This window comes from Neomonachus schauinslandi, chromosome 11 (genome assembly GCF_002201575.2).
Source record: "Neomonachus schauinslandi chromosome 11, ASM220157v2, whole genome shotgun sequence".
Classification (NCBI taxonomy): domain Eukaryota; kingdom Metazoa; phylum Chordata; class Mammalia; order Carnivora; family Phocidae; genus Neomonachus; species Neomonachus schauinslandi.
In genome coordinates, this window is record NC_058413.1 from 97,329,351 (window position 1) to 97,355,095 (window position 25,745).

Here is a 25,745-nt window from a genome sequence, read left to right on the forward strand (position 1 = left end):
CATTACTTTAAACTCTTTATCAAGCATATTATCTGTTTCATTTAGGGTTTTTTCCTAAGGTTTTGTCTTATTCTTTCATGTGGAGCATATTCCTGTCTCCTCATTTTGCTTTTCTGTTCTTCTTTTTGAATCAGGTGGAATAGCCACTTCTCCTAAACTTGAAGAAATAGTCTTGTTGTATGGTCATCCCTGTGTAGACTGTGCACGGTGACTTTGGCTGGCTGGCTGGCTGGAACTGAGGCTGGTATAGGTTGGGGATCCTGGGCACTTGTGCTGGGACTGCACTAGTGGGATGGTCAGAGCTTAAGTGGGCATAGGCTAGGGCAGTCCCAGGGCTCACTGTGCAAGAGCCCTGACAGGACAACTGTAGTTGAAGTAGGTACAGGTCAGGGAGGTCCTGGGGCTCTCTGCATAGAGGGGACCCTGGGAGGACAGCTGAAGCTAAAATGGGTGCAAAGCAGGATTTCCCAAGGTGCTCATCATAGGGGGTAACCTGAGGGGGCAACTGGAGCTGAAATGGTACAGGCCTGGAGTCTTCTGAGGTTCTTTGTGCCTATATAACCTTGATACAATGACTAGAGCTGTAGTGAGCACTGACTGGAGGTGTCCTATGTGTGCTGCACTGGGGCCACCTTGGTGGGATGGTTGGGGCTGGTGTGGGCTAGGGCCCTGGTGCTTGCTAAGGTGGTAGGCCAGCTAGGGTGCCCAGACTTTGCTCCTGTCTATGCTACAAGACTAAGGGGAAACATGGACAATGGTGTTCATAAGCCCCTCCCCACCCAGAGAGAGCTCCAACAGCTCCGCAGCCATTTGGCAAGGTCCTAGGGGTGGTTCCTTTATTCTAGTTGCCCTTTTAAACTGTGGCTTTTTTTTTTCCTGTGCCCCAGGGCAGAAGAATCTGTTCCAGGTCCCTCAGTCCTATCCCTCCCCACAGCAGTTCACAACATAGGGAGTGGGGGCTCCCTTTGTAATTGTGTCTCTTCTCTCTTGCCATTCTCTATATGGTTTATCTTTTGTTGTGCAGAAGCTGTTCAGTCAGCCCTCAGTTCTTCAAAAGGAACTGCTCTATAAATAGGTGTAGATTTGGTATGTCCATGGAGCAGGTGAGTTCAGGGTCTTCCAACATTGCCATCCTAGACCAGAACCTTGTTGGTAACTTTTAAACCCTAGTTGTAAGTGAATTATCTACCACCTTTACCATATTACAGAATCTAACTTTGACTATATATTTACCATTATCACTGAATTTTACAATGCCTTATGTTTTTATGATGTTAATTAGTGTCCTTTTATTTCCACTCAAAGAACTCCCTCTATCATTTCTTGGAAGGCACATGTATTGGTGAATTCCCTCAACTTTTGTTTGGGAAAGTCTTCATCCCTAGTTCATTTGTGCAGAAGAGCTTTACTGGGTATAGTATTTTTGGTTGACAGTTTTTTCCTTTTCAAGTTTTAAACATGTCATCCTGTTCTCTTCTGGCCTGAAAATTTTCTGCTGAGCAGTCTGCCAAAAAGTCTTATGGAAGGTCACTTGTGTATACTTTTCTCTTGCTGCTTTTAAAATTCTGTGTTTGGCAGGGAGTCTGCTTGGGATGCTCGCTCTCTCTCTTCCCCTCTGCCCCTCCCCCTACAGGAGCACATGCACATGTGCTCTCTCTCAAACATTTTTTAAAAATAAATAAAATTCTGCGTTTAGCTTTTCGTAATTTAATGTGTCCACTGTAACCCTATTTGGGTTCCTATTTGGGGTCCTTTGGGTGTCTTGGACCTGGATGTCTATTTCTTTCCCCAAGTTTAGGAACTTTTCAGCTATTATTGCTTTAAATATAGTTTCTGTCCCTTTCTCTTCTTCTGGGATTCCCATAATATGAATATTGTTTCCTTTCATTGTATCCTATAAGCCCCACTGGCTTTCTTCAGTCTTTTTTATTCTTTTTTTTTTTTTAAGATTTTATTTATTTATTTGACAGAGACACAGCGAGAGAGGGAACACAAGCAGGGGGAGTGGGAGAGGGAGAAGCAGACTTCCCACCGAGCAGGGAGCCCGATGTGGGGCTCAATCCCAGGACTCTGGGATCATGACCTGAACCGAAGGTAACACTTAACGACTGAGCCACCCAGGCGCCCCTTTTTTTCTTTTTGCTCCTCTGACTGGATAATTTCAAACCTCCTATCTTCCAAGTTGCTGATTCTTCTGCCTGTGTGGGTCTACTTTTGAAGTTTTGACTGAGTTCTTCAGTGTGGTTATTGTATTTTTTCAGCCCTAAGATTTCTGTTTGGGTTTTTTAATGGTTTGTTTCTTTGTTGAACTTCTTGTTTTGTTCATGAACTGTTAATCTAATTTTATTTCGTTGTCTATGTGTTCTTGTAGATTAAACTACTTTAAAAGGATTCTTCAGAATTCTTTGATCCTAGATCTACATTTCTCTCTTTTTTTAAAGATTTTATTTATTTGACAGAGAGAGACATAGTGAGAGAGGGAACACAAGCAGGGAGAGTGGGAGAGGGAGAAGCAGGCTTCCTGCTGAGCAGAGAGCCCGACGTGGGGCTCAATCCCAGGACCCCGGGATCCTGACCTGAGCCGAAGGCAGATGCTTAACAAGTGAGCCACCCAGGCGCCCCTAGATTGACATTTCTTTAGAGTAACTTATTAAGCTTTATCTGTTTCCTTTGGTTGTATCAAATTTGTCTGATTTTTCATGATCCTTGATTCCTTATGTTGGTATCTGCATTTGAGTAAGTGGTCTTCTCTTCCAGACTTTGCAGGTTTGCTTTGGCAGAGATAGCATTTCAAAGGTCAGCTCAGTTGGGGCTTCTGGACAAGTCTGCTGGTAATGTCTTGGGTAGGTGAAGCCTGCTATTAGGGTCTATTATTTGGACAAGGCAACTGTTTAAGCTCTGAGATAAGGGTGTTGGGTATACCACTGGCTGAAAACAGCTGGATAGGACTGTTGGCTTGCTTCCCTGCCCAAGTGAGGCTATAGGATGAGCTCCATGGTTGCCTAAATTCTGTGTCCAGGCTTTCTAAGACTGGGTACTATACTTAGCAGCAGGTGAGGCTATGAATTTGCTTCCTTGCCCTGGCCAGGCAGCAGGACAAAACCCAGAGTCTGCATGGTTCACAGTCTTGGGGCCCAAATCGGGCAAGAGTGTGCACTGAATACCCTGGTCAGATGAGGTCACCAATTTTGTTCTGCAGATGGGGAAAGCCACAGGCTATGTATGTTCTCTGTTCAAGTGCCACTGTAAACAGGGCTGTTGGGTGGGCCGTGCAGCTTCCTCTGTGTTCTGGTAAGGCTCCTTAGTCACGTGGGCTGAAGGCTGTATTCAGCTGTAAGCGGAACTATGAATTTAGTTTCCCTGCCGAGGTGCAGTGGGAGAAGCAGCTCCAAGGCCGTTAAGGCTCTCTGCGGTCTTGACTAAAGCTGACCCATGCTTCCCTGACCAAACCGGGCCACTAGCTTTGCTCTAGGGGTGGTCAGTTCTGCACACTTGCCTCTTGGCTCAAGTGTGGCTGGGTTATGCAGAAGATTCCAGGTGTTCTTGCCAGCCCTTCCTCTCAGATGGGGCCAAGGACCGTGCTCCATAGCAAGTGCGGCCATGATTCAGCTTCTCCAGCCTCAGTGGGACTTGGAGAGCCCTCTTCAGGCAACTCTCAAATTATCCCAAACCAGGCTTTCTGGTCAGGAGGGGCCGGGAGCCACATCCCACAACTGCTAGGGCTCTCCCTAGCCCTACTGCCTGGGCACAGGCAGACCAGACTACAGCACCTACAAACTCCTCTTTGAGGAGGAGGAGGACCCGAATCAGGCAGACCTGCCCCCTGCCTAGTTCCCCGGTCAGACTGCACCGCTAACTTGGTTCTGCAGTTGAATAAAGCCACTGGTTGCGATTACTACTTGGGCCCTGCAAGTATGAACTTGGTTGGCTGAGATCTAAGTGCTGGTTGTTGGAAGTCCTTCCCCACTTACGTCACAGATTCCCCTGCAATCCCCATGGGGTGAAACCACAGTAGGGGCTCCCACAAAGTGACCCACAATGCTGGGGGAACTGGATATCTAACCTGAACTCTTCTCCCTTGGAGGAACCGTAGGTTCAGGGGGACCTCTCAGCGTGGTGCTACCCTGGCCTAGCGGAGGGGCAGTAAAGCCGCTTCTCCTACTCCTCCAATGCAGTCTGTCTTGGTCTCTGTGCTGCAGGGGTGCTTCAGCCTCGGCATTGTGCTCTAGGATTCTCAGTGGTGTCTTGTCTGTGAATAGTTGCTAGTTGTTCTTATGAAGGGGCGTGAAGTCAGGAATGACCTATGTTGCTATCTTGGGGAGGTCACTGCCCTTACTATGCGTTGAACATGGTTTTGAGGACTTTATATGGATTAACTTCTTTAATCCTCCCAACCACTTTATGGGATAGGTCACCCCATTTTACAGATAGGAAAACTGAGGATAAAGTGGGAACTCTTGTTTGACTCATGCCCCTTCTGCTTTTAATTGTGAGAGTGGAACTCATCGCACTGTCCCTACCTCCCAAGAGCAGGCACCCCTCTCCTCCACCATGGCCAGCAGTGCTCCATGGCCCTTTGCTGGGCCCTCTGGGGAACATATCTGCTAGAGATGGCAGATTCAATGGGGGAGGCAGGAGATGCAAGTGGAAAGGAGCAACAAAGGGACTTTCCTGTTCTTCAGGACACTGGTGATGCCAGGGGCTCTATTTTTTAATCCTCACTTCTCCACCTCCCCGCCCCCGCAAAAAAGTTGGTGGTGGGATTGGAAACCCCCACCGGTCACCCTCCCCACCAGAGCCTCTCTTAGGCCACTGAGGGCTTTCCAGCCTCCCTCTGGATAAGAGCAGCTCCCCACGCAAGGCAGCCACCCTGCTTCATCCCTAGAATGTGGGTTTAGGCTTTGAGCTTTTAACCAGGGGAGACACAGACCTGGAGAGGACTTGTTCAGGTTGTAGGTGTTCCAGGCAAAGGTACACCCAGGTGTCCTAAGGCCAGGGTTATATCCTTTCCCCAGGCTGCCACTCGGTGTGGAAGTTGGCATGGCTGGGGGGCTGCCATTCCCAACACTGCTCCCCTAAGAAAATAGTGGACATCTCACAAAAGAGCTTTGGGAGGCTGTCTGATCCTAGGTTAGGAATGACTCTTACCCCACCAGTAAAAGGGAAGAAGATAAAAACACTGCCCCTTCTTTTCTTGTATTTGCATAAAATCTCCAGAAGGAAACTTCAAGGAGAAGCCTGGCCCATGGATGGACTGACTTTTGTGTCATTTGAATACGGAGCCATGTGAACATATAGCCTGTTCAAAATAAGTATCTTTTTAAAAACACTCTTTCCTGAAGCCCCAGGCTGGGAGGCAGGACTCCTAGGTTCTGGTCCTGCTTCTGCCATGCCCTGACTGTAACTTTGGGTAACTCACCTTAGCTCTTTAGGCTGTTCCTGCTGCTATAAACATGAGTGAGCTGAACATCATCTGCAAGGTTCCATTCAGCTACCAGGTCTAGGATTCTAGACTCCCCAGCTAGATTTTACAGTCTCTAAGGGGAGAGATGGGGCAGTTTTGGGAGTCTTTGGAAAAAGTCTCCCTTGTCAAGCTTGGCCCGGCAGGGGTTGGGGGTTGTTCACCCAGCTAGAAGCCACTCCTTCCCTGGGACCCAGGTCTTCAGAGCAAGCTGGCCAGGACTGTTCTGTGAGTCAGGACGACAGAAGGTGCTGACCTAGGGGAGCAGGCTCAACACAACTCAGCTTTTAGAGAGGTGTAGATCTAGGTTCAAATCCTGGGCGAACCTGAGCTGTAGTCATTTAACCACTCTGAGCCTGAAGTTCCCCATCTATAAGATAATACCAACCTCACAGGTTAAGAGGGTTAAATGAGATATCTGAAAAGCACCTGCACACAGAAGGTACTGGACACACGTGAGCATCTTTCCTCCCTCCCTCCATCAGAGCAGCTAGGACACAGAGGAGGCTGGGTTAATTTGTAGTTGGTTTTCTTATGCAAATCCATGAAACACGGCCTTCTCGGTTGATTCTCCCAGCAATTTTGTTGCTACAAACCCAAAACTATGTTGGCTGCTCACACCACTGGAGCAGAAAACAAAACCCACCTAACTTTGCCAGCTTAGGACATCAGGGGGCTTAGCTTTCATTCGTGTGCATGCAGCAAACAATGCCAAATGGCCTTTGGGAGATGGCACGAGTCTCCAGCTGGTAGGTGGCCCAGTAGGGGTGGGGGGAGGGAGAGATGGAGCACATCAGCACTTCCCAAGGCTTCCACTCAACAGGGACGGGGAGCACAGATGGGGCCGGGGGCTCGGCGCTGGGCAGCAACTGACTTCCTTCAGGACCTCAGGACCTCAGGCCCTTCCGGTCTCCTCTGGGTTTTCATCTATACACCTAGATTACAGGCTTGTTGTCATGAGTAAATTTGCCTCCTCCCTCTTAAGAACACCTCCTAGGTGTCTAAGGCCTTCAAAGAGGAGACGCATTCACAAAACTGCCTTGTGGCAAATGGACCTGCAGGGATTTAACTGATGCCTACAAAGTGTGTCTGGGGTGGGGTAGAAAGTTTCTTAGTCCCTGGCAGAGACTTGGTGTCTGTGCCATGCAGAGGCAGGGGCAACCCCAGAGCTTTCAAGACAAACACGGGGGCATTTTATTTAAACAACAGGACAGATGTCCAAGAACATCCGCTACAGCCGCCCCCCGCCAAGGAGCCCTCTGACGGGAGGTGGGACCGCAGGGAGCCAGGCCCAATGCAGCCCAGCCCGGAGGAGGGCTGCCAGGGGCGTGGAAACAAGAACCCACAGCTCTCCCCATAGTGGCCCAGAAAGAGAAAACCAAGATGCAGACCCAAAGCCATCCCAGACTTTTCCTGTGGCTTCTTGAAAGTTGTGTGCTTGTGACCTGAGACTCAAGCTAGGGGGGAGGAGCCCGAGGGAAGGGAAGGGAGCGCCCCTGAGGAAAGCACAGAGCCAGTAGAGGGAGGATAGGCAGCAGAACGTCTGGGGGCCAACTTCCAGCAACCTGTGGCAGGGCTCTGGGCCCAATCCTGAGAGAGAGTGCTCAAGAAAGGAGACTTACCAAAAAGAAAAGGGTCTGATCTCTCTGAGGCTGAGGTATTAGAGCCTGGTCCCAGGGTACAGACATGCTGGGGGGCTTCATTCTGGTGAATTAAGGACCATACACACATAACCGCAGGAGTTCCGAGCACAGAGTGCCCTGCAGGCCCCTTGGCCTCAGAAGACAATTCCTAATACCTCCTCCTGCAGGTGCCCGGGCTCTGATGGCCCCACATCGGTGTTGCCTTGTCCAGGCAGGAGCTCACAGAAGTCCACACTCTTCAGCCTGAGATGCGTGGTCTCAGGGGGGAGGCTTACGGTATTCCAGTGGTACCATCCTTTCCGGCCCCGCCGCCGGGTTCCTCTGAGTGGGGCAGGCAGCAGCAAATAGGGCAGGAGAAATTTTCTCAGAAGGACCAGGGCGCAGGCAGCTCCTCAGGCACTTGGTCTGGGTGCAGGAGAGGCTCGGGGCCTCAGTAGCGATACACCCTCAGGCTACTGGTCTCATCCAGGCCCAGCTGCAGAAGGCCCGAGGTAGCTGCCGGCTTGGGCACTGAAGAGAAGAGCTGTCTGGCCACGAGGTGAAGGAAAACTCTGCAGTCAAGTCAGCTATTCAGGTCCAGGGAAAGGCCAAGGCCCAAACAGGGTCCTCCTTGGACCGCCGCCCCCCCCCCCCACCACCACCACCACCCAGGGCACAAACACAAGCTCTGTAGCCCACCTCAGCCATCCCAGCAATGACAGCAGGAAGGGACCAAGACTTGGGGACCAAAGGATACAACTTGGGGTCATTCCTGTAATGTTCTAGCCACTTTCGGTTGGCCTCGATCATGCTCTGGAAGTCTGTGCTGCCTGCCTCAGGGCTGGAGCCGTGGGAATGGGCCCGCCGCAGGAGGCGCAGCTGCTCACTGGGAAGGCGGAGGCCGGCGTGAGGAGAGAGGAGGCAAGAGGACTGGAGGAAGGGGACAGCCGACCCGCTTCTCCCTCCTCCTCCTCTCCACACACCCCATACACCAGCCAGGGCCTTCGCGGGGTGGCTTTAGCAACTCCAAGCTTCCTTTGCTAGCAAGAATGCCCTTCTGGAATGATCATCAGTTCCCCAAACACGAGGTGGTACCCGCCCCCACCCCTCCCCTGGGTGAACACTCCTGACATCAGGGCTCCCACATCGGCCTAGTCCCAGCCAATCTGACCAGCAAAAGCTTTCCCCTCTGTTGACTCCAATGCCTGCCCAGCATCAGCTCCTGAGTGGGCCAAAGGGTAAGTGGGGGTGCTTATGGTTGGGGGCCTGTGGAGGGGGGGCAGGCAATACATTTGGCAAGGAAGAAGATGAATGGGAAATTAACAACAGGTTTAAGTAATTGCCCATCTGTCTCTCCCCCAGGGTGCCCCTTCTCACTCCAGATGTTGCTCAGCAGGACTGCGGGAACAGACAACGAGCTCAATGGCAAAGACAAAAGCCATGCTCAAGGACAGGAAGGGCCAGGGGAAGGAACAGGGTCCTGCCAAGGCTGATTTCTCCCTGCAGGGGCTAGCAGGCAACTTCCTCCTAGAGCTGGGCCAGGTGAGACCAGCCGCCACTGGGACCTGAGTAAGACTTTTCTCTGGTGGTGGTAGAGGCACCTCAGACCCAGGCAAGCAACTTTGTGGCCTGGGGACCTGTCCAAGCTCTCTGGGCAACGTAACCAGAGTTCTGCTCCCCTGGGAGGTGCCGCCTGCCCAGGGAGGCTTACCTGGCAGACACATAACCCAGCCTGTTCTCCAGTGGGGCAGGGCCGCTGCTGAGGAACGGGACTCCAGCTGGAAAAGGAGGAAATCATCCAGAAATGGGTCACGGAAGCCAGTCCCAGCAAGCCACCTCCCAGCTCACCAGTGCACCTCCCGCCTCCCACAGACACACAACAACAGGGCAAGTTTCAGTGGTTGGAGGTGAGAGACAGATGAGAGACAGGAATTGTCCTGTTTATTTGTAAAATTTAATCTACTTTTCTATTTGGGTTAAGACAGATATGTAACTTTTTCCCCAAAGTAACTGTGTTTTTATGGCTTTCACCTTCTTCATCAGGACTAAGAAACCAGGTGAGGCCCCCTTGCCCAGAACCAGGGCAAAGCTGTATGGCCAAGGGGTTATGAGCAGAATCTTGAAGTCATAGAGACGGGGGGGGGCCAAAACCCAGTGTGTTACTTACTCCCTGGGTACCCTGGAGCATATCCCTTAACCTGAGTCTCAGTTTTCTCATCTGTAAGGGGGGGATAAATATTACTACCTCAGAGGGTTATTAGAAGGACTCATGCGTGGCCCCTCACACAAGGCACAAGATGGCAGCTATTACAATGAGGACAGGGATGACCTTTTAGGTTCTGCTGAGCTCCAGCTCCCATCAGAAAGGCTGCAGTCAGCCCAAGCTCCAGGTCAACCGTCCTGACTCACAGAGCCTGTGGCTTCAGGGTCACCAGCAAATCTTCCTCCCATAATGGGATGGGCCATGCCAAAGCTGGGGGCGGCAAGGGGCCGGAAGAGGAGGCAGAAGGGAGGGAGGCTTACTTGGAAAATACTTGCGCCACTTCTCCAACAGGAAGTCGTCCACTGTTTGAGCCACGGAGGAGGAGAGCGTGGAGCCCAGCCCGGGGTCCCAGGCCCACTGGGTGGATGTGGGCACCGCCGGCGGCCAGGCTGAGACCCGGGCCAGGGAGGGGCAGGCGGGTATGGAGGTGCTCCTGCAGTCCCGGGGCGGGGTGGGCGCTGGTGTGGAAGCGAAGAGGGGTGGTGGCGGCTGCGGGTTGAGACTGCCCAGCATGCTGAGGACACCGTTCAGCTGGCTGCTGATCCGCTGCAGGGAGCTGCTCAAGTACTGGAACTTGTAGGGGAAGGTGGCACTTGCAGTCAGGTTGACTAAAAGGGAAGGACTCAGCTTCAGGGCCTAGGACGGCCCCAGGCACGGCAGCACCCTGGCTGCCCTCCTGGTCTGTGGACCACAGCCCCTCGGCTGATGGGGGCCAGAGGGACAGCAGGGCTTCTGTGTTCCAGAGGGTGCAGACTGGAAGCTGGCTGAGGGGGAAAAAGCCTCTCCAGGGAGTGGGCAAGGAAGGGAGAGGAGATGGCCCTCTGCCCCATTGTAGACCAGAGCGGCAGAGGGAGAACACCTCGCAGAAGGCACCGGAAGGTCTCTGCATGTTCAGGTGGCCCCTGACCCTTTCTGCCCTGTGTGCTGGCAAACCCCAATGGGGTCACTCCTCCCAAGCGTTACTGAGTGCCTGCTCCAGACACTGGCTCCCAGTAGGCCCCCCCCAAGCCCCTCTCTCTCCACGGATACCATGGTCCTCCCCCTGCCGGCACTGCCACTCACAGTGAGGCAGGGGGTGGGATTCGGAGCTTGAACTGCTCATGTCTTCCGTGTCGCTGAGGTCAAATGTCACCACCTTCTTGGTGGAAGCTCGTCTCAGCGTGTCCTCATCTGAAGCCTGATGGGTACGAGCAGCAGTGAGTACTGGTGCCTGCCCTGTGTGTTCTGCCCACTGTCCGTATGACGGCCCCGGACTCTCTGGGACCCGATGTTCTGGGAGAGGGATACCCTACGGGCTGCCTTGCAGCATGGGAGGAGGGAGGCAGGGGTTGGGAGGACACAGTGGGCTGACACATAGGCAGCAGGGCCCCAGGACCAGAGCCCCTGCCCCCAGCAAACTCCCCCTGCAGGATGGCTCCACCTAGGCTTCCCTCCTGTCACACCCACGCCTCGAGCGTCCAGAGGACCATGGAGGAGGCCGCAGGAAAAGGAGGGAAGCCTAGGTGTGTCCATTCCCAAACCCCGGGGCCCAGCTCTCCTCAGGAACCCCCGCAGGGCAGGGCCAGTGCCTCTCAAGAGCCTGCAGCAAGAGGCTCCGGGTCTGCTCAGGACTATTCCGCACAGATGTATTCGGCAACCCAGCCCAGGAGCCCCAGAGGCCCAGCTCCCCCCACCACGGGACCAAAGAACCCAAGAGCAGCCCAGGAAAGGAAGAGCGAGGCTGTGGCCACCATGCTGTACCTCCTCCCGAAGAGATGACTCTAGCTGATTCAGCTTCTCCTCTTTCTTCCTCAGCAGGTCGTGGCCCTTCCGCATGGCCGACTTCATCTCATCCAGGTGCCTGGTCTCCTGCCGCCAAAGAGAAAGGGGAGGACAGACAGGGGGTCTCAGCGCAGGTGCTAGAGTCCCAGCTCTGTGTGTGATTGTTGGCTGGGTGACCCTGGACAAATCACCTCTCTGGACTGTCCTCTCAAGAAGAGAAATACTAGTTTGTTTTTTTTTTAAAGATTATTTATTTATTTATTCATGAGAGACAGAGGCAGAGGGAGAAGCAGGCTCCCCGCGGAGCAGGGAGCCCGATGCGGGACTCGATCACCAGGACCCTGGGATCATGACCTGAGCCGAAGGCAGACGCTTAATGGACTGAGCCACCCAGGCGTCCCGAAATACTAGGATTCAATGAGGTAGTTACATGCTGAGCCCTGGGCCCGCACCTAACACATTCTCAAAGAGTTACAACGTGCTACCCTAGGGTTATTACTGTCCCTGCCCCCACCGCCCTCCCTCGCAGCATGCAGCAGAGCAATGAGGGCCTGAGGGCAGCATGGAGATGCCCCTGGTAAGCCTGCCCCGCACCAGCTCCGGGCACCAACAGAATTCTAAGGGAGCAGGCCTGAACTGCTGGCCAAAGCCCTCAGATGGCACCATGAAGTCTCTTCCTTTTCCCTGGAAATTAGGCTATCAGACAAGCACTTCAGCCTTATGCCCAGTGTGCTCAGAAGATTCACTTACGAACCACATCTTTAGGGTGACGGGCCAGAAAAGCACTGGATGTGAAATTTTAAAAACCTTACTTGTACTCTTCACCTAGAAAGTGAGAGTACCACCACTGCCTTGCACATTGTGAGGACGAAGAAAGCATTGTATACTGTGCATTGACATGTAAATGTCAGGTGCTTTCATCCTCACGGAGATCAATAACCTGAAGCACCTGTCCAGTGGCCCCGGGCCGATGTGACCACGCTGCGGGGAACCCAGAATTACCAGAAGCCACGGCTGCCCTGGCTCCCCCCAGCACCCCCCACCCCAGTCCCCGCAGGACCGGCAGGCTCTCCTCAAGGCCCCTGACCTCCTCCAGGTCCTTGCGCGCATCTTCCAGGGCCTTGGTGCCCGGGGGATCGTTGGCATCCTCCTGAGCACTGGCCAGCTCCCGGCACCAGTGCTGCTGGGCGGCCTTCAGAGCCGTCTGCCGTCTCCGCATGGAGCGGGTCTGCCGCACCAGGAACTCCTTGGCACTGCGGAGAGCCATCCCCTCGGCGGAGAGGTAGTGCTGGACGCTGTGGGAGGGCAGGGCAGAGGGGTTGGAAAGGGAAAGCACACACGCTCTGAGAACTGCTCTGGGTCACTTGAGCACTTCCCCGACAGATGCCCAGCCTGAGCACAGACTACGAGGCTGGGCATGAATACACAAGTATTCACACTCTAGTGTGCAGCATGCTGCAGAGTCCTCCCACCCTGCCTCTAAAGGGATTGGGCCTGGGGCCTCCAGATAAATGGCCAGACACTCCCGTCAGCTTGATCCTCAACCAGAGGGCAGCAGGCCCCAGCATGCTGTGTCAGTGGTCACAATGGGTCAACCTTCCTGGCTTGCTAAAGAAATTCCCTCGGTCCCTCAGTCCCTCAGGTCCTCGTCCCGAACCAAGCCCCACTGGTGATCACCCCAGGTCTGTGATGCAGGCACTCACCCCTTCATGGAATCCTGGACCCAAACTAAGGCTATCAGAACTCACCTGTCCAAGGACAAGTTGGTCTCCTCCTTGCTCTGGGAGAGAGAAGAGGATACCTCTTTGGTCTGGTTCTAAGGACACACAGTAGAAAAGGCCCACTGAATATCAGATACACTGCCGGCTCAAAGGACCCCCAAAGCCCCTCCCAGGGGCCTAAATACAGAAATGGCTCTGGGGGAGCTGCTGGGCACCATTCGTGTATAGATATCATTTGAGTGATGGAGATGGGGAACTGGGACTATTAAGGACAGGAGGCTAAGGTCGTTTTTGAAGCAAAGCCAGGACCCCTCCTGGAGCACCGCCCCAGTCCCACCACCCTGTCCCTTCCACAGTACAGAGAAACTCACTGTCCCAAGGGATTTCCTCAGGTCCTCAATGTGGAGATCTGGCTCAGAACTTGGGGAGGCGTTACTCTCCTTAGCTGCTAGCTCTTTCAGTGTGTCCTGCCTCCTCTGAGCTTCAGCCTCCAGGTCGCTGTGATGGGGGTAGAGGTGGGGTTTGGGGGGCAGGGGGGAGACAGGCTCACATGATGAAGCAGGGCGGGCAGCACACCATCATGCCTCCTGGGGTGGGCTTCAAGCCCTGATCTTAGGGAGACAGCAGGACTGGGGCATGACCGGTAGAACCAGAGACCCCCAGCTGTTCATACCTCTCACCCCATACTCCCTACAAATGCAGCTAAGCCCCTCTGCCTGGCTCCACCCCTGCCTGATAGTTGGGCCATGAGCAGCCAGGGCCCAGGTATGTCAGAGAGCAGGTAGCAGGGGAGGCCAAGTGCAGGGTGCCCACACCACCTGATGTGCTTCTGCAGCCTCCGACTCTGGGTCTGCAGCGCATCCACCTGGGACTCCAGCTCCACCTTGCGGGCCTGAAGCTCATCCAGGAGTCTTTGGAGCTGTCGGTTTGACTCCAACAGGTGGGTGTGCTCCTTCTTTGACTCCTCCAAGTGCTGATAGCTGGCTGTGACTTCCTGAAAAGATAGAAGCACCTGGAGACATGCGGGACCAAGGCAGGCAGCAGCAGCACAGGGACCCTGAGGAGCATGGGAGCGAGCGTGGAACTCAAGCACCCTGAAGTCACTGCGCCGAGGATAGGAGGTGTGTGGCCTCTGCCGCCCTCCACAGCCCCACCCCCTGGGGCTCCCCAGCTGGGCTATCTGTGGCATCCTGCCAACAGCATCTGGAACCCTAAAGCCCGGGACAGATCGGGTGAGCAAAAGGTGGGATGTTGCGGGGAGAGGGAGGGAAGGTAAAGGGAACGGGGCAGAGACGAGGGAGGACAGGGAGCCAGCCAAACCTCACTCTGCAGCGCCACCTGCCTCTGCACATCAAGGAGCTGCTGATGCTCCTTTCGGGCGGTCTCCTCCTGCGGGGGTGGGGAAGAAATGGGGCTGTCTGGCCAGCTCCAGACGCCCTGGGTCTAAGGAGCAGGAGGCCCCAAGCTCTCCCTGGGGCGCTACCACTCCAAGGTCCAGGGCCCCTGGAGATGCTATCCTCAACTTCTGCTCTCTCACCTGGAGATCCAGTTGAGCCAATTTGGCCTTGACATCTTTGGTTCTGGTTTCAAGTTCCACCTCTAAATCTTGTAGTTTCCTTTCCTGCACAGAAATAGGTAGCGTGAAAGATGTAAGTGTAGGAAGAGTGCAAGGCATGAGCTGAGGGGGCAGGAGGGAGATCTGGACCCACCCTTCCATAGCACAGCCTCCAAGCTAAGGCTCAGCCTCATCCCACTTGCCCTTGCAGGCCCCCGGGAAAGTACCACCTTGTGTCTTCCCAATGGGGGCAAGGAGAGACAAAGGCGCCAAACCCAGGGTCCTATGGGGGCTGATCTCCTCTAAGCCCGGGGCTGTTCGCTGGCCCAGAAAACAAAGGACCATGTGTGCCCTGGCCTGTGAGAGACGCCCGCACCTGAAGCTATCAAGGCTCAGATCTGTGGCTGCCCCAGCTGCCTGCCCCCAGCACTTCTCCTGCATGGAGGTGCCAGAGGGGGCTCACCCACCCTGGTCCCCCGGGACCGCCCGGAGCCCCCACCTGCTCCCGGTGCCGACGCCGCAAGTCCTCGAGCTGCCTGTCCTGCATCTGCCTCACGGCCTCCAATTCTCGCTCGTGTGACCTGCGCAGGCGCTCCAGCTCCCCGGTCAGGTGGCCCAGCAGCTGCGCCCGCTGCTTCCTCTCCTGCCCAGAAGGGGAGGCTGCTGGCGGGGAAGCTGCAGCGGCCCTCACAACCCTAAAGCCACGGCCCCTCCCGGCAGCCTCGGGTCAGTAAGGCTGGGGACCCCAGCGGCTCCAGAGGGCCAGTTCTTCGAGGAGGAGAGCACAGAGGAGCGCCCAGGCCTCCCCCCACAGAAAGCCTGCACCCCTCTCTGCCGCGGAAGCAGACACTGCTCAGACGCCATGAGACCCCCCCCCCCCCCCGCCGTGGAAATCTGCCTGTCCTGCTGTCCACTGTGCACAGCGTCCTTCCTCGAGGGAAGAGAGGTCACTAATAAATTAGCACTGCTCTTCAGCAAGGTCCGCATTGGTTTGGGAAGGGAACCAGCTACGTTTTATCACAGGCCAGCTATTTTTGTGTGGGAAAGACCGTACAGACAGGCCGGGACACAGTTTCCAGTTACCGGAACAGGAGCCTAGACATCCCGGGCAGAGGCCCAGCTGGGAGCTAAAGTCAGGCCCCACCGCCACCCCTGTTCACCCCCAGTGTGAGCCAGCCAAGCTGGTGTGGTGCCACATTCTCACCTACGGGGGGGGGAAGGCTGAACATGGACAGATCAGCTCTAAGGAGTGTTTGCCTCTTGCCAGTCTATGATGTCCTGGAATTTTGGTTAACCCTGATGGCATGGTGCTGGGGTGGTTAAAGTTGAAGGCTTGGGAGCCAGACAGTCGGGGCTTGAAGCTCAGCTCCTCGACTTACTAGCCCAGAGCCCTTGGGAAAGGTGCTTGCGCCTTTCCTGAGTCTCCATTTCACTTTCCAACTGGAGGTCACGATAGTCCGCACCTCCTCGGGGTGTTGGGGGGACTAAATGAGTCCGCACACATCGGGAGCTGAGAACAGTGCTAGCACGGGGTACGAACTCGGTTATCTGTGAGCCGCAGCCGCTGGGGGAGGGAAGGCAGCCGCCTGCTGCTGCTGGAGTAAACCGGGAACCAGGGCTGCACCAGGGCAGGGCATCACCCAGCTGCCAAGGACCGCCAGCTGCGCGTGCAAGTGCCCGCACGCGCCGAATGTGTGCACAGGGGAAGGGGCAAGTCACCTCGGCTTCGTACTGCTCTCTGGCCTCAGCTACCACTTGTTGGTGTTCCTCCTTCATCTTGTCCATCCTCCTCTCATGGTCCCTTTCCACCTCCTGGCGCTTCTCTCGCAGGAGGTCACTGAGCTGCAGGGTAGGCAGCGGGGATGCGACATGCAGGCCCGAGGGTGGACCAGCGCATGGGGACTGAGGCACTCGAAGGTGGAGTACACGCACGCCTCCCCAGTGCCCTACACGCATGACTCGTGACGTGCAGGCACCACATCCCAGCACCCCTCCCCGCTTACATACAGGGGCGCGGGGGTGGAGAAGCGCCCAACCTCAAGGGAACGGAGGCATAGAAATGCAACCAGAACTCTAGCCCCAGCTGAGGCTTCCAAAGCAAAGCAGGGGCCCCTGGGCCAGGACGGAGCGCCCAGGACAGGTACACGGAAGGTCGAAGGAGCCCACCAGCATTTACCTCTTGCTCATATTCAAGCACTTGGTGAACCTTCTGATGAGCCCTCTGTTCTGCCCGACTGAGGCTCTCCTGCAGCCGGGCCTCCTCTTTCTGCTGAGCTTCCTTCATCTTCTTCTGGAGGCTGGAGACAACCTGAGGAGGCCCCAGCACAGGGAATGGGCCACTTAGCGCTGCAGAGCAACCTCAGGGACTCGCCAGGGGCCCAGCACCCATCCCCAGGGGGCTTCAGTGGGAGGGAGGCTCCTGCCCCAGGGGCAGGCATGGGGCCGAGTTCTGCCCACCGGCAGCGAAGGGGCCTTGAGGCTCTCGCTGAGGGAGGAGGACACAGTCTCTGCCTGGCAGCCCAGGGCTGGCTGCACCTCACCTCCCTGTGCTTGGCCTCCAGCGAGGAAGAGAGCTGCTCCAGCTCGGCCTGGTGCTCCCTCTCCAGCGCTTCCACGGCCTGGGGAGCAACAAGGGGCCTGTGACAGCCGGGGGGCAGGGAAGGCTGGCCGGGCACTGACCCCGGAGGAAGGGAGACCATGCCTGACTTCCTTCCAGCTAAAGGACCGAGGGGAACCGCAGAGACACATCTTTGTTCCCCCAAAATAAGTCCGTCCCTAAAGGCTGCAACTAGCAAATGAGTAGGAAATGAAGGCCAGAGTGGAGCGGTCACCGCTCCCATCCCCCTGCCCCTCTGGGCTAGGCCCCAGGTACACAGGTCACGCTCCTGCCTATGAATAGGGCCCAAGGCTATGAAGGCTGGAGGTCTGGCACAATTGGCCTGAACACCTGTGAGACAGGGACACCCTCCCCCACCTCCTGTAGTCTCTCCTTATCTAAAAGCTGAAGCTCACCTTCACCCAAGGAAAAAAGTTCCACGTGGCCTGACTGTTCCTTACTTCCTACTCTTACCTAGAGACAGACCATCAGGAGACAGAAAGGATTGGAGACATGGGGAGTACAGACAAAGGAGAAAACCCTCCTCTGAGTGTGCAATCTCTCTACAGCCGGAAAGACGAAAGGTCATCGCAGATGCCCCTTGGGGACAGGGATGGGGACAGGCCACCTTTTTCTCAGAACCTCTGGTCTGATCTAAGTTCTTTCAGTCACAAAATCTTCCCAAATCCATACGCCATTCCCCCTCCACCCTCCTCACTGCCACGGACAGCACCCAGCTAGTGCCGGCCCTGGACAGAGCCCCTGGACACCTGCCATCCCCTCCCCTGTGCCATGCAGACCCGGGCTAGCACCTGCCCGGAGACAGCGGGGCCCACGCGGGGGTGGCGGGCCCAGTCGGCCCACCCACTGTCTCCAAGTCCCGTGCCAGCTGTGGAGACACCTCCTCTGTGCCTGGCCCCCCTGCCCAGCCTGGCGCCTGGCCCCTCTCCAGGCAGCCCAGGGGCACATCCAACAGGAGGCTCCACGCTGCGGGCTCACCTCTTTCCTCTCCCCCTCCAGCTGCTTCCTGAGCTGCTGCAAAGCCGCCTCCTTCTCGGCATTCAAGGCAGCGTGCTCTCTCTTCTCCGAGGCCTCCACCTCTTCCTTGAGCTGTTCCAGCATCTGTCTGCTCCGCTGTTCCAAGCTGGCCCTCTCAGCCTTCTGGAGAGACTCCAACTCTTCTCTCAGCTGCTGCAAGGAAGCCTCCTGCTCGGCCCTGAGCGGACAGACAGACGGAATGGGACGGGCCTGTGCACTCGGGGCACTGCCAGGGGCGGCCAGCCCACGGTGCGCTCACCTGATGCGGCCCTCATCTGCTTCCACGCTGGACTGCACCTGGGCCCGGAGCTGGGACAGCCTCCGGCTCTCCTCCTCTCTCATCTGAGTCTCCTCCTCCTCGGTGGCCTTCCGCAGCTGCTCCTTCAGGTAACTGGGATGGAAAAGAAAGGCAAGTTTGTTGGAGGAACCACTCTTCTATTTGTAATCTCCAACTCTCGGCCTCCAAAAGCCTGTAGCTCGCCTGCGAAGTTTCCTAAATCTGGGTCCTGCTGCCTCCCTCTAACACCTTCCAGGGTAAGAGGGGGCCACGAACGCTTCCTGCTCTTGGCAGCAGCAAGAGGACAACAGGCTGCTTGATCCCAGAACAGCATTTCTGCCAGAGGCTCCCCTCTGCCCACAGGTACACCGCGGCATGGCATTCACTCGAGGACAGAGACAGTCTGACCCCAACCCAGCTCTGGTGCCGCGTCCTCTCACTCACAACCTGATCAACGGTTCCAGCCACCGCCTCTCAACCCCACCACACTCCTCCGCGCCTCTTGGCCCTTGTTCGTGCTGGTGCCTCCCCCGAGAATTCCCTTATTTGACAAAGCCATATTCACCGCTCAACACCCAGCTTCCTCCTCTCAGAGAAGTCTCCCAAGTCTCTCCAAGTTCATAAATTAGCCCTTCTGTTCCTTTTACCCTTTCTGCGAGGCCCTTCCTAATCCCAGGCCGCTCTGTACCACACATAGTAATTTCATCTTTTGTGTGTCTCTTTTCCTTACAAGTCTGGGAGCTTCTCCAGAGAAAGAATCATGTCTTAAAGTCTTATATCCGAGGTGCTGAACACAGTAGCTGACGTGAAGTAGGTGCTCCATAAATGTTTGTGGAATTTGAACAGCATCACCCAGCCCCAAACTATAAGCAAGTGCCGATGATCCATAAGGGACATCTTATTTACGGACAAACGACGGTGAACATTTCATCCCAGGCAGATATCCCTCTGCCCACGCAGCCCCCACAGGACCTGGGGCTGTGTGCTGTGCACTCAGGAATTCAAGCCTAAGAAAAACACGATTCAGAAGACGATGTCTTTGAAAAGCTTCCTGGTGAATTCCAAAGCCAAAAAAGATTTAGGGTCATTTTCTATTTCAAGTTACCTGCACCACTACTCTCTTCCATTGTGATAGAAAATTTGAGTTAAATAAAAATCCTCTCTCCTAAATTCCCCGGAAACCCTTTCTCCTTGTTCTATGGCTCCATTTTCCACACATCACCACAGGATGTCAGAGCTGGGAGGGCCCTGAGAGGTTATATCCTTCATTTACAACCGTCTCTCTTCATCTCACAACTAAATTCAATTTCTTCGTTTTATAACTAAAGAAACTAAGGGTCAGCCTTCCTGCCTTCCTGCCTGCCTTCTCATTCAAGAAGTATCCGCTACAAGGTCAGCTGTGGCTTCCAGAAATTTCTACCAAGTGGAAGTTGCCCAGCACAGATGGCCCCAGGCCTCAGAAAGGCTCATGTGTAAGCAGAAACAGGGTTCTTGCAATAAACTATTTCATAGCGAGTCTGACAAGGCACTGCCTACAGAAAAATCACTTCCTGAAGGCCACTGAAACCAATGACTTCAACTGGAAATAAAATCAAGAGCTACCATTTACTGAGCAACTACCATGTTTCAGGCCCTGAGTCAGATACTTTTGGCATGCTAGCCTTCACCACAACCTAAGAGAGTTCTTGGCGGCCTTCTGGAGCTAGGGGTTTGGCGAGGGACAGAAAGCACAGTCAGCCGTGCCCAGGGTGGCCAGGAAGAGAGGAAGAGCCTGGTGGGCTGGCAGGGAGACACTACCAGGATTTCCTCCTAGGCTCTGCCTGTTAAGATCAGCTAAGTCATAAGTTTAGGCAGGCCCCTGCCCCAATTTTCATTTGGCTGGAAGAGGAAGGTGCTGCCTGGCAGGGGGTCCGGGAGGGGTGATAGAAGGATGGGCCCTGGGTCAGCAGATCCTGTGTTGGGCTAATGAGAGAGACTGTCCCCAGTCCTCTGGGTAGCTGGGTGTTGGTTTTCCATTAGTCGAAGTTAAGCATAAACATTTTATGCACTCTTTGCTATGTATGATATAAAAATAAGTCTACCACTTTTGGATGTTCTGTCCAAGAGGAAAAGATTTAGCCTTTAGTTAAGTTGCCAAGTAAGTGAAAAATATATTAACACCTGTTGTAGCCTCTGTCCCGCCCTGCGCCTGCGACAGACTGCTGACTACGTTCTCAATAGCCACTCTCCCATGCTCCCTTCCCATAGGGGCACTGATTTTTATTCGGTCAGGTAAAGAGACCAACTCAAGGACTACATTTCCCAGTTTTCTTTGTGGCCAGGGGTAACTCATCAGATACACATGGAAATTATTGAGTAAACTTTCCAAGAGAACTTCTTTAAGAATAAACAGAAGTTACTGGCTGAAGTTTCCAAGAAAGTACCTTAAAATGGACCAAATGAGCTGGAAGGTACCCCTTTTGTACTCTGTCCCTATCCTTCCCGCCTGAGGCCCAGACACAATGGCTGGGGATCCAGAAGCCACGCTGGACTCTGAAGAGACCCTGAGAGTAGACAGCACTTAAAGGCAGCAGAGAGATTAAAGGACCGCCAGGGACCTGGTGACTCTGGAGCTGCCATGCCAGCCCTGGATGGCCTTTTCCTGTAAAAATAACCTCTAGCTTGTTTACAGATGTGTACACATCATCTCATCCACACAGACCCAGCCCAGCCTTAAGTGTCTTAACTCGTCAAGGGCGTCCCAGCCAGCTACATAAAGAGCAGGAACCCAAATAGAAACTTCTGGGTTCTGGGAAATAGCACCTCAGACTGTATTATGTGGTCCCCACCAATCTCACTGGGTCCCAACAGGGCCCTGACTCCTGAGAGAGAGGACAACGTAGTGGTTAGGAAAACGGGCTCCAGGGACTAGCTGCCTGGGCTAACCTGGCTCCACTGCTCAGTAACTTCGACACCTTGGACAAGGCACCTAGCCTGTCCATGCCTCAGTCTCTTCATCTGTATCACAGATCCTGTAGGACTGGGCTGACAGCAGTACCTCGTAAGAGCCACTCTCAGGACTAAACCAATTACCAGATATAAAGCACAGGGACCAGGGCCATCTCTCAAAAAGTGTTAGCTACTTGCACTATTATCACGCCTCCCAACTCCCTCCCGAAAAGACGAACCAGGGAGCCCCTTCCTCCGCACAGGCCATGGAGGAGGAGGAGTCTCAGTGGGGCCTCAGGTCTCCGGGGCGGGAGACGGGGGGTCGCTTGCTCCCCATGTCACTGCGAGGCCCCGGCAGCTTGCCTAAGGGGAGGGGCAGGACCTGAGAGACTTCTCTTTCTGCTGGTGAAGCTGGAGGATCTCCTCTTCCTCCTCCTGCCACAGCTTCTCCCGCAGCTGCTGCATCTTCTGCTTCGATTCCAGGAGCTGCCTCTGGTCTTGCTCCAGGTCCTGGGCCATGGCCTCTTCCATGGCCTTCAATGAAGCCTGCTTTGGGGGAGCTGCAGGCTCCGTAGATCGCCTGCCAAGGGTGGGGGACAGCATTTCACCAGATTTAATATCCACCTGTTATACAGATCCAGAACAACACACAAGGAATCCTCATGGAGGGCCCAGGGGTCAGGAATCACATATGCAAATCAGGCCACCCCCGGGCCGGTGGGAAGGCTAGCCCCTCAAAGATGTAGGCAGTGTCTGTTCATAGGGCAAGCCCCACTGTGGCTAAGGCCCCAGGGGCCAAGAGAGAAGGGTAGCCCATACTAGGCTCTGGGGGACCTGGCAGGTTGTAGCCCAATGTGAAAACCTGAAGATGTGGCTCAAGACCTGGCAGCCACAAGGGAGAGACTGAAGCTCTGCCCATAATGGAGTCCTCCCCAGGATGGTTCATGGCCCTGTTCCTGTGTCCCCACTAGGGCTCTGCCTGCTACTCGAGGCTCCCACCAGCAGTTCGGGGAGTCCCCAGAGGCTGCTCTCTGCCTCCCAAACTGAACACAGGCAGAAGCAGCAGCAAGTCTCCCAGCCCTGACACCCAGAAGAGTCCATGGAGGTCCAGCACAGGAAGGCCAAGGGAGCCAGGCAGGAGACTGTTCCCTCAGCCAAAGCCAGCAGCAAGAGTGCACCAAGAATGTCCTGCTCCATCTCTCCTTGATGATGCCACGTTTTCATCTGCTCAGAGTTAACTCCATGCTTAGAAATGGGTAAAAGAAATTCAGCGCTAACCTGGATGCATAAAGTGGGTGGTAAGATAAGGAATAACAGTCCTGGTGGAAAAGATGTCTATGAAGTAATGAGGGTTCTTGAAGGAAATGCCCAGAAAGAAACCCAAGAACATTTGGAGGCACGAAAGCGTAAGAGGGATAAAGTATTTCGCCTCTGGGAGCAGCTTTCCTAAAGGCCAGCGCCTGTGTGCATTCCCAGGTCCCTCATCTTCTGTTAGAAATTGGTCTCGCCACACAACCACCACCCCTCCCCGAGAGTGCGCAGGCACGGCAGGCCAGGCATGCTAGCCCCGTCAGCGGCATGGGCACGGTCCACACCACGGAGCGCTGGCGCCAGAGTGGAAGACGGGACACAGGACCGCCTTCCCCTCACTGCAGCAGATGGAAGGCGGTGGCCGGGATCAGACTAGAAGAGCAAAGAAAACAAGGGCTTTGGAATTCCGTCTGGGCCCCTTGAGCCCAGAGAGAGAAGGAAGACATAAAAGGCTCCTGACGTCTCTGAAATACCATTAAGATCTTTCCTTCCCCCTTTCCTAAAATCATTAACTCAGACCGGAAACAGCCTTGGGCTTCAGTTCTCTTCTGCTCTCAACCCCATCTCCATCCCCCTTCCCATTCCCGGCTCTCCTCCAGGTCCCCTGACCCAGCCCAACTGATGCGGATCTAAGAGACACTGTCACCACCTCTTCTGAGAGTCTTGCTCTCCGAGAGAAACTCCCTCCACAGCTCTCCACCTCATCAACCCTCCAACTCATTTCCAGCCTTGGCTGAAAACATCTTTTTTTTTCCCTGAGATGGTACCTCTGAATGTCTGTCTCCCCTGTGGGCTGCGTAGCTATGTGGAGCCCGAGGAACAGATGCTGCGGAAAGACGGGACCTCAGATGGCGCAGCAGTGTGCGCCCAGGCGACGCGCACGGGCGAGCACCCAGGCGAGGGGGGCTGCTTTCCAGCAGGCTCTTCCCCTTGTCCCCGTTTTAGAGCTCTAAGTGTCCCTAATGCCCCGCTTTGGTCCAAGGCCATCAACGATGGCCCGACTGATTGAGGAGACAACAGGGAAGATGAAGCCTCCAGAGGAAGAGGCGGGTCTGATTTCGAGGCCACTCCTCAGGTGTCAGCATCAGACAGACCCAGTTTCCAACAGGCAGCGGCCAAGAGGACGCTCCGTAGGGGCATCATCATTTCAGGCTGGCCACCAAGGAAGGGAAGGAGTGGGGAGGGCAGGCGGTGGGGAGGGAGGAGGCGGTGGTGCCCAGGACATTCTCGACTGGCTGCACCGCCCCTAAAATTGCAATTAAAGAGATCCCATCCCTTTCACGTTCGGTCCAGTGGTTTGAATTCGTTTACCCCCTTTTTACAAACACCTCATGAGAGGTGCCGGGATCACCAAGGAGAGGCTATTCCTGACTCTCAGACCCAGGCCTTTAGGCCGCAGAGAGCACACACAGGGGCGGCTGCTTGCTGGCCCGACCTCTGCCCCTAACTCCTTCTGATCCAGCTTGACAACATCTGTGAAAGGCGACAGACTGCATGAATCATGGTTTTGGTTTTTTGTTATTTTATGATGTTTTGATATCTGTGTAAGTTTGCTGGTAGAGGAGAGAAGGCGGGTCCCAGGACTAGCCTGCTCTTACTGATGGCAGGGAACGTGTCTTTCATATGCAAACCAACCAATCCCCCAGGGCGCCACACCGGAAGCATCTTCTTCCAGAACTCACACCAAATCACAAATCAAGCAGGGTCGCAGGGTTGCAGGGTTGGGCCGGGAACCAGGCAACTGGCGGGCCACTCCCATAGCCCAAAGCCCGCCAACATTGTTCAAACTATCCAATCCCACACTCACTAGAGGTACTTACCCTGCCTTGCCCATTCCTTCCCACGGAAACCCCAATAAAGGCTCTGGGCCATGCTCTCCCTTCTCAGAGCCTCTTCTGCCTCCTGACACATCCTGCTCCTTCCCCTTGTGGCCTAGCATGGCGTGGCACGCCCTCTTCTCTCTGGAAACATAAGTAATAAATTCTTCCTTAATGGCATTGGCCTGTGTTGTCACTCAGTCACCTCCATAAATTAAAATCCCACGGGTACAAATGAGACCCAGACACAGAGCTACTCCTCACGACACACAGAAACGGAGCTGTGAAGACAAGTAACAGGAAGTTATGGGGCCTGAAAAGACTCAGGAAAGGAACAGAAGACATTCCCTAAGCATGCTAGTAAAGTGAAACTGTGTGGTGGAGGAATGTGTCTCTGAGACCCAGCAGGGGCGGCCTCACCAGTTTGGGAGAAGAAACACAAAGTAAGGGGGCGCATCTCATCAACCCAGACAGCTCAGGAGGGGCCTCGCCGCCCAGCTTCCATCCCCAAGCTGCCAGGAAGACGCCCTCTGACCTCTGCCCAGAGGGTCCTGTCTCCTGTCCTCATAGAAAGCACCCTGCCCCGGTGTCCACAGCCACCAAGGAGACTTGGGAAAGCCCTGTCACTCCTCAAGTGTCAGAGCTGTCACCACCTGAAACGCGGGGCTGCCCCTTCCCTGCGTCACTGTGCAGTGTGGAGGTGAGGACAAGAGTCAGGAGCTCATGCGCCCTGCCAGCTGTGAGTAACATGTCCCTACTCAACAGTCAGCTCCGATTCCTAATCCTTTTGTGGGACTCGGTTCACAGACGCAACAAACCCATAACCCTGGCTGTCTCTCCACGCAGAAAAAAGGACCAGTGGCCGCACACTGAGTAGGAAGTCGAGGGCTCCAGCGATCAGAGCCTCGTCCTGGTTAGACAACCCACCAGCGATGTGATATTGGGCAAATCCCTCACTGCGAGCCTCAGTCTCCTCATCTGTGAAAGCAGTAGAGGGGAAGGAGAAAATGGGAGGAGGAAAGCTCAATGGTCTCTAAGTTTTAGAAGGGCGCAGGTAACAACGGAGGTGAGCCTTGGACCCGGGCCCAAAACACCTATCCGGATGCGGTATAATTCCATTTATGTCAGGCTGGAGAACTGGAAAGGCGAACCTAGGGGACAGAAGCCAGAAGCGTGGTGACCAGGGGCGGTGCGCGGGGAGGAGAGGGGCATGAGGAAACTTTCTGAAGGGACGGAAATGTTCTACCTCTGATCTGCGTGTAGGCGTGCGTTGTTGATTCGTACAGTTCAGATTTATGTACTTTCATATAAATACCTCAATAAAATGTTGCTAAGAAAGCGAAAAACAGTGCTTGGTAGAAGGGAAAACAGGGTTACCGGGTTTCTGCTAGCCCT

At 54.8% G+C, this 25,745-nt stretch overlaps 1 protein-coding gene across 4 annotated transcripts in view; it reads right to left on the bottom strand.

Annotated features, from left to right (window-relative positions):
- Nucleotides 1–6,642: 6,642 nt before the first annotated feature.
- CEP164 (centrosomal protein 164) overlaps nt 6,643–25,745 on the bottom strand; it is a 62,965-nt gene continuing 43,862 nt past the window's right edge. The window contains exons 14-32 of one of the 4 annotated variants that reach the window (XM_044919251.1): nt 21,605–21,802; nt 18,277–18,408; nt 17,979–18,195; nt 16,924–17,001; nt 16,560–16,691; nt 16,103–16,225; nt 14,883–15,026; nt 14,366–14,449; nt 14,149–14,217; nt 13,647–13,822; nt 13,200–13,326; nt 12,863–12,923; nt 12,195–12,418; nt 11,087–11,194; nt 10,409–10,523; nt 9,607–9,954; nt 8,795–8,861; nt 7,841–7,969; nt 6,643–7,631 (exon numbers count right to left, since the gene is read on the bottom strand). In XM_044919251.1, coding sequence (XP_044775186.1) covers nt 7,535–7,631; nt 7,841–7,969; nt 8,795–8,861; nt 9,607–9,954; nt 10,409–10,523; nt 11,087–11,194; nt 12,195–12,418; nt 12,863–12,923; nt 13,200–13,326; nt 13,647–13,822; nt 14,149–14,217; nt 14,366–14,449; nt 14,883–15,026; nt 16,103–16,225; nt 16,560–16,691; nt 16,924–17,001; nt 17,979–18,195; nt 18,277–18,408; nt 21,605–21,802 — 2,629 coding nt within the window. In that variant the 3' untranslated portion in view covers nt 6,643–7,534. Of the gene's footprint in view, nt 7,632–7,840; nt 7,970–8,794; nt 8,862–9,606; nt 9,955–10,408; nt 10,524–11,086; nt 11,195–12,194; nt 12,419–12,855; nt 12,924–13,199; nt 13,327–13,646; nt 13,823–14,148; nt 14,218–14,365; nt 14,450–14,882; nt 15,027–16,102; nt 16,226–16,559; nt 16,692–16,923; nt 17,002–17,978; nt 18,196–18,276; nt 18,409–21,604; nt 21,803–25,745 lie in introns of all 4 variants that reach the window. The other 3 variants (XM_044919252.1, XM_021696299.1, XM_044919253.1) reach the window with 3 other exon arrangements.